Raw genomic sequence first — 8,267 nt, 5'->3', positions numbered from 1 at the left:
TAAACCTTAATAACAATGCATGTTATGGTATGTCGCGTAGATCACGTGCAGATTTATAGTCAATATCCCTAATCGGCATTATACATTGCAAATGCGAATCACGCTTCAATGTAACGAACGCGTGTAAACACGCGATCATCGTTGCGATTAATACAATTCAAAATACAAGATAACATTCGAATTGTTGCTATAGAGAAATGCAAAATTAAAAAAAATCTTGTTAATAAAGAAAATGTGTGTGTGTGTGTATTAGAGAAAAAAAAAAAATGTTTTAATATTAAAATTAAAATTCTAAAAGCTTTCTATAAAATAAAATTACAATTTCGATACAAAAAATAAGCATTTTATATCAAATTAAAACAGCATGTTTAATATATGATTTATATGTACAGTTGCAAAAATATTCTGTTACATAATGTAATTAATTGATATTGGAATTAAAAATTGATCAAAAATATAAAATAACAGTAATAACTTATCATTTTTGTTTGTTTAAACGAATTATTTTTTCTATCTCACTTTTTGACTTATTTGTATGAAAGTATACTTTATATTTCTCTCATATTATTTTGCGAAATTTTTTACGAGGCATTTTCCGCGAAAAAATTTATCAAATGATATATATTTGTTAACAGTGTGTTAACATCATTATTGAAAAATATTAATGTGAAGTATATAACACTTCTAGTTTTCGAATCTTATTAATGCACAAGAAATTAATTATAACGAACAGATAAAGGAGGACATTTTTATTTTGGTAATAGAAGAATAATCTTTATTAATAAAATATATCAAACAACGTACATATAGTTTATTTATATGTTCAACATTTTCAGTAACAAATAATATATTATTAATACATATTTTATGCATATTTTTATGCATAGTATCAACAGATTTTTATCTGATGCATCATAGTAATTTAAATATCACTTTCGGCTGAACTATATTTTTTCGATGTTTAATAATATCGTCGAATGAACGAATGTATGATGTTGTTTCGCACTTTGCAGATAGCCATTATATATTCTTTTGTGCATTCCGGTACTATACTTTTGTACATTCAGCCTCGTCGTAGTCGGCTTATATTATATCTCGTTTATGAAACTCCGGCGTATTGTTGCACTATCCTGTTCCACTCCTTCGGGAAGGATCGCTGAATGTGAGAAAGGACCTTCTTGATCTGACGTGTTTCCTCTGGGCTGCATTGCGGGCAGGAACCTCTCAAGACCAGCGGCACTAAACCTAGATAAAATGACGACATACAAATCTCTGACAAAATTTTCGAGTCGATTTTTATTAACGTAGTTATTTAAGTTTATGTGCGTGAATAATTCCTTTCAAGATTCATATAATATTATTGCAAACTAATATTATAATATTGTATAATATTATAAAAAATGTATGTAATAATATTTATTAACGTTTCACATTTTCGCGAGTATTTATGTATATACATAGTTTGTTCCGGAATGTTTGATGCTAATTTTGATCTTTTATGTTTTATGGAATAAAACTGGGCGTATAAAAAAATAAAAAAGATAATATGAATAGCGTATTGTTAGTAAATATATACGTTCAATATTTAATATTTTTAATAAAGCATTTATACGCTGGTGTGTAATTTCCAAATTTTCAGATTCAGTGAGTTTAGATTCTATTTCTGTAGTATATACATGCAAAAGTGTTCAACCCCTATGTTTACTCTGCGACAATGGAAACGCGACAATTAGCGCGATGTACTTGTTCACGTATCTCTCGTGTATCTCTCTGGAAATTGAACTCACCGAAATTATACCAGTTGCAAACTCCTTGGTTACAATTATTTCGATATAAAAAATATTTCAAATTAAATTTGAAAATATTGAAAAGTATCTTTTTATCTTTGATTATTTTTTCCTTTAATAAAAGTTTAAGAATTTATCTTTTTTCGCCGAGAATTTTCATTGGTGCCAGGCAAAGAGGATTAGAATCTTATTTTAAGTCTTGTTCAGGATAATCGCGGAATATGAACTTTTCGTGATGGGTTTATTCGAAAAGGAGGGAGGAGACGTACTTTTCAAGCGTCGTCCAACGGGATCGCACGGTGCTTCTCCCAGGGCGCACTTAAGCTGTCTAGTCAAGTAACGCTTGTCGCTCAGTGCTATGTTGAGTTGATCGTCAGAAACTCTCGATCTGCCAGATTGCTGTCCCTCGTTGTTGTCCAATTCGGCCGCCATTGTTGCGGCGAGCAGGGCGCAGACGAGGATAAGAAACTGCAACGTAATTGCATGTATTGTATATATAAATGACCTATAATAGTTGCATTAATTATTAGAACGCACTGCGGTACTGCGTAATTAAACGGATAATATTAGTGTAATTCCAAAAGTAATTATTGACTCTCGGTTGTTCCCTTCTTGGATCTTGATAATTAACAGACACGGTAGACTTCGCGCGTATAAAAAAGCTGGCCTGAAATCTCTTTACGCGAGTTTCCACGCGGCGCTAAACTTATTAACTCTGCCGCGCGATATATCCATCTCCGACGGCGCTTAACGTGATTATACCATCTGCAAGTATTATGGTAAATGGGTTCCCGAGGACGAGACAGAGAACGCGACGCGCACATGCGGATAGACATTTCGCATGAGGTGAAATTAGCTGCACGGCCGTCCGACAATAAGGGCGGAAGCACGTCTGTCATGCGGTAACGAAAGCGGATAAGGAAGGGCTAGCCTGCAGGCTAGGCAGGCGGAGCACGCCAAAGCTAACATGGCTAAACAAGCAGCACAACCACCGCGTCGTGCCGCTGCTATACGACGACGGTATGCGAGATGCGAGTAGCTCCAATCTCTGTTTGCTCGCCTCATCTCTCTTCCTCCCCGCGGCGTTTCATCGCGCACGGGCCGAGCCGCGCCACGTCTCGTTACGCTGCATCGCGTGTCATCCTCGGGGTCGCCACCTTTAAATTATATACCCTGTCTCTCCCTTTTTCATAACCATTCACTCTAATACGGAAAGTGAATTTTCTTCTCGACCTCCGTCTACCGCAACACGTTCTGGTCTCATTAAGCGAATCTTACGCTTTAAAGAAGAAATCAGTCCAAGTACGCCAGCGAGCGAATGTTCTACTAATTTTGTATTTAAAAAGAATTAATTATTATTATGCGAAATAAATTACTTGCTTTTTCAATAAAGCAAGGAATATATTCAATTTATACATATATAAAAATACCGGCAATTAAAACAAATTAAATACTTTGGATAAATGGTTTATAAAAAGATATTTTTATTGAATGTGAAGCTCAATACTGAAATGGATATTGGATACCATTTATTAAATTTTCAAAACATCAAATATGTACTATATGATATGGACATATGAAAAAGTGATATATTCTGTTTTGAACAACGTATATTTGTTTGAAAGTGCCAACACACTACTGCTCGATGATGGTCTCGCCGCTGGTGACAGTTTTTATGTCTCGAAACACATATACATTCGTATATACATATATACACTCACATTGAATTTAGGTCAATTGACTCTTTGAATTTGTGCCAATCAGAAAAAAGATATTGTGTGAATGTATGTGCGTGTTTTTCACGTTGCTTTATATAGACATTAATCAAACGAGTTTATGAAGACGTGTTGATTGTCCGATGTGATAGCTTCGACATAGAAACGTATTTCCAGATTATTACGAGCTCGTGTAATATACCTGAGTTTGTAGCCAATCGAATTCCTTCGCACGCTGTTTATTGGATTCCTTTGACATCCTTTGTGCCAACGTATTTGTACTGATCGTGGACCTCGTCCCTCTTTTGCATATCACCTCACGAGTAAACCCGTTTGACAGCCCGAGCTGCAATCGGGAACGTATGATTCGTCGCCGCGCCGGTTCGACTACATTTTTATCTTTTTTTTTTCTTCTTTTTTTACGCGCGCGTTATAATTTGAATTTTAATCTCATCGCCCTTTCACTGCTTTCTCCGACCTGGATTTCGAATAACCTCGGGCTTTACGATTGTCGATCTTCTTTCTTGCCTTCGCGGCTCTTTGCATACACACATAGTCAAGTTTATGGCATTTTTTTTCATGCCGTGATATCTTGTTTTATAACACTAATATTCATCACGAAATAATATACGTGAGACGGTTGAATAAAATTTCTTACAGGAGTAAAAATTTTTGGTGTCATGGTCGAATTTGAAATAAAACTTTATCACGTAAATTTTGTAGAAAATTAGTGAAAATAGGAAAATGTCAATTGTAAATTGTTGATCGTAAAATTTACATTCAAAATAACATGTTTAAGGACCTGCATCCACCCACACAAGTCTCCATGATCCAATTGCAGCTTAATCACGACGTAATTACGTTTCGCATTTCAGATCGTACTTAGCGCGCCTGCCTCGTCGTCGTCTGTCTGATTTCCCGGTGGAGATCCGGCATCTCGAATTTCGACTTTTGTGGCAGAATCCTAATAATTTCGACGGCTCCGTAAATCACGGCGCGCCCGTGTAGAGACATACATATATATATATATATATATATATATATATATATATATATATATATAGCGCGAGGTCCGGGAGTGATTTGTGGATTCGATGCGGGCGCGCTCGCACAAAACCGCTTACTTCCGCAAACTGGCGTAAATTATAAGAATTATTGCCCGCTCGAAATGGCAAATTGGTAGCGATATAGATTTTATCGTTGGCACGTTGCGCCTCGCGATAAACCGTTGCGTTTGCGTTGTTGTAATGCACCGGAATGTTTCAAATGTTGCTCTCTCGCTTTTGATTGTACATACATACATACGGCGATTCGCATACGGGCCGTTAATTACGTCGCATTGAATGCGACCGATAATGCGCCGTAAGCATACGACAAGAACTGTCACGAGAACTGTCGGTATTAGTATAGTATTAATTACGCTTACATGAGAAACTTCCATATATAGCGATAATTACATATATCGTGCAATTACATAGACCACTTTCGCTCCGTTTCAACTCGATAATTTATTCTCGCGTCGGCATCGTCACGTTTGCGTCGCGCGAACACATTTACGCGGTTATAAAATTAATTTGCATTTACGCTGTGCTGAGAGAGGAGATTCCTTCTCTCTCGCGTCGATGAATGGTAACCGAGAGATATACCTATCAGAGAAAACGCACACCTTCCTATAAGTTATACGTTCGACCGATATCGACGTCGCGTTCGATAAATAATAATTTAGCGACATGCCGCCACGTCGATGCGGCATTATTTGCGGCCGCATTAATTTATGGTTATCAAACTAATTTACAGTTGCTTAGCGGTAATCGAGATATACTAGCAAGATTGTCGCCGCGATCGGTAGCCGCGTCTTCGCATTTGATATCGAGCACGATCAGTAAATAACATCGTCAATAAATAACATACCTTGCTCTTCCTACTATAATATTTGCGCGTAGAACGGGCCAACTGTTTGGAGCTAAATTAATGTAGATCGTAGATTAATAATAATTAATCGAATAATAATTATCGAACAAACTCGCGTTTGTTATATGACCGAAATGCATTTATACCAGGGTTCCATTTTCTATATGCAAAAATTGCAAAAATTCTCAATAATTAACAAGCACACAGAAAAATTGGCGTGCCTCTGAATCTTTAATTTTGTGATGTTATAATACAATAGATTTTTTTAGTAAGAATTACTTTGAACATATTAACTGAACATATAAACTGTGCCAAACATACTCTATACAGAGAATAATGCTAGAAAAAATCAATTAGTAGTTTATTTAGCATTAAAAATCTTGTAATTTTATGTGAAATGTAGTTTTCTCACATTTTTATTATCATAAATAGAGATTTAAAAATTATTTTCTGTAGCGTCAAAGAGAAAGTTTTGTTTATTTTTTTATTCATTATACTACGATAGAAGGCTGTAAACGCGCCTTTAGACCACAATGTGGTTGCAGTAAGGTTTACGAAATCGTTAGACAACTTTTGCGATTGTTATTCTGGTCGGGCAATGTTTCCACACCTTTCGCATAAGTATACGTATGAATTATAATGTTATAGCATTGTCGATAACCCGCTGTTTCAATCGCATCGCACATATAACCGTTGCACTACGTGCGGAAATTCGATAATTTAATTTTATAACACAGGGAAATTCTCTTTTCTTTTATAAGATTTTATTCGTGACTCTAAGTTGCTTTTGGTGAGCACACATGTCAATTATTTAAAGTTTTCATATTACTTGAAAGACATGTGTCTATAAGCATAAAAATCAATAAAAAGTATGTTATAAAAAATATTCTTTTGTGATTTAACTTAATTAATTAAATTTAAGTAGATTTATTTTCATTATATTAATGTTTTTGTAGAATTTTATGTATTTTGCACAATATTTCAGATTGAAAGGCATTCGTGAAGATTTAACTCCGATAATAATCAATATCCTGTTATATTTATGCAAATCAATTAAGATACATAATGATGCACCTGTTTCGTTAATGTAAATTATAATAGAAGGAATTTTTTATGAGATTTATCTCTATTCCTGGTCTGTAATATTTCTTTTTTCATATTGTACGCGCGTATATATGTGCGTATAGCTGTTACTACTATTACAATTTCGGAGTGTAACGCTTTCAAACACATTACAATGTTTTTGTAAACGTGCAAGGCGTAATTATTTTACATGATGCGCTCGTTTAACCGTATAAAGGTATGCAACAATGAAACATTATTGGTTTAATCTAATGGCGCATTAATCCGAGCCTTTGCGTACATGCAAACATTTCAACATTTCATTTCAACAAACATTCGTTCCAAATTCGGTAATATGGTCTGTAAAATACGTCTTTATTGGCTTTCAATATTTGCTTCGTTTAAATAGAATATCTGTATCCGGGAAGCAAAAAGATATTATATAAAATTTATTTTTTTCTGGAAAAAGCAAAAGTCATTAAAAAATTTTCTCTATAAATAAATTAAATAAATTATTCTATTAAAATGTTTTTTTATCGCAAATATAATAAATTTACTTTAAACAAATTAATTATATAATATTTATTTTATTGCTATTAATACGCATTATCAAACCATATTTGCAAACTTTAATCGTAGCTTTATTTATTTTGTTATGTATTTTATTTGCATATGTTTATGTATTTTATTTGCTTGCTTTATTGATTTAATGACAATATAAATATGTTAAGATTGATAATTTTGAACTTGTCAGATACAAATATGCGTTTTGTAAAAACCGCGCAACTTCTGAGACACACATCCCAAGCAAGTATGCAATTATGTAAAGTAGAACAATTTTTTAACACGAATTTATTTGCCACTGGTTTGTACGGCTGAAACGCATTACAATAAAAATAAATCGCCTGGAAGCGCCGCGGTAGGGTCTCCCCTATCCTCAAATACTCTGCCGTAAATGTACGACACCGAGCGAATCCGCGAGGAGGATCCTAAGTATCTCATGTCGCATCCTGAACCTGAACGCTCGATGAATAAGTTCCTTGAGGCAATCTCGTAAAGACAGGTTATCGGAGAGCGAGAATTTTCCCTGAATACCAAAACAAAACCACCCCGTTCTCCTAAACGCGTGAGCTTCGCAAGCGAGTCGGTTTCTCCCTCGAGGGCTCTCTCCCCCGAAACTTTAAATCACCGGTCGCGTATACACCTATATAATAGGGGTGAAGGGAGATTGCGTATCGCGCGCGTGAGAGTGTGCATCAACCTGTTGCGCACGTTCGTCACTCACCTTGATTGCGGAAGCCATGCTAAAATTTAGAATTTTGATCGGTGTTCCAGATCGCGCCGCTTGATTTTGGATGTTTTGCAAGATGATATATCGAACAGCGATATATCGATCGAGATAATGAGAAATGACTGCCGAAAGAGTCTCGAATGTGTACTCCTCTGCTTGATAGCTCCGTTGGTCCTCTCACTACGAAATCACGCGATGCACTGGGCCTAGAGAGGTATGTATCTGTAGTCTTTTCTCCCCTTCCTCTAGATAAGTACTAAAGTGTGCATGACGCGTAACACGTGATATATACTAGCACTCCAGAGAGGTGCTTGTTGTCTTCGATTGCCAGCAATGTTAAAGGAAGGGGAAAGTGCGTGACGTAGCGAGAAGTAGCACTTTTTCACCTTTGATAGATATGCATAAGCGGATGTCGTTATTTTATGCGACTTTCGTTGACATACTGTTTCTTTCGCAGAAACTAAAATGGTGAGAGATAGAAAGTTATTAAGCATTCTCAAG

At 35.5% G+C, this 8,267-nt stretch overlaps 1 protein-coding gene across 1 annotated transcript; it reads right to left on the bottom strand.

Annotated features, from left to right (window-relative positions):
- Positions 1-746: 746 nt before the first annotated feature.
- LOC140669194 (chemosensory protein 2) lies at positions 747-8,015 on the bottom strand. The gene is made up of 3 exons (XM_072898795.1): positions 7,761-8,015; positions 2,057-2,255; positions 747-1,245 (listed from the first exon to the last, which is right to left on the bottom strand). Exons 1-3 carry the CDS (start codon positions 7,776-7,778, stop codon positions 1,100-1,102), a joined length of 363 nt encoding a protein of 120 aa, XP_072754896.1. The 5' UTR covers positions 7,779-8,015; the 3' UTR covers positions 747-1,099.
- Positions 8,016-8,267: the final 252 nt, after the last annotated feature.

The sequence above is a fragment of the Anoplolepis gracilipes genome, chromosome 9 (genome assembly GCF_047496725.1).
Source record: "Anoplolepis gracilipes chromosome 9, ASM4749672v1, whole genome shotgun sequence".
NCBI lineage: Eukaryota > Metazoa > Arthropoda > Insecta > Hymenoptera > Formicidae > Anoplolepis > Anoplolepis gracilipes.
Note: the sequence above shows the minus strand (reverse complement) of the source record. Positions and strands in the feature narration are given on the sequence as shown.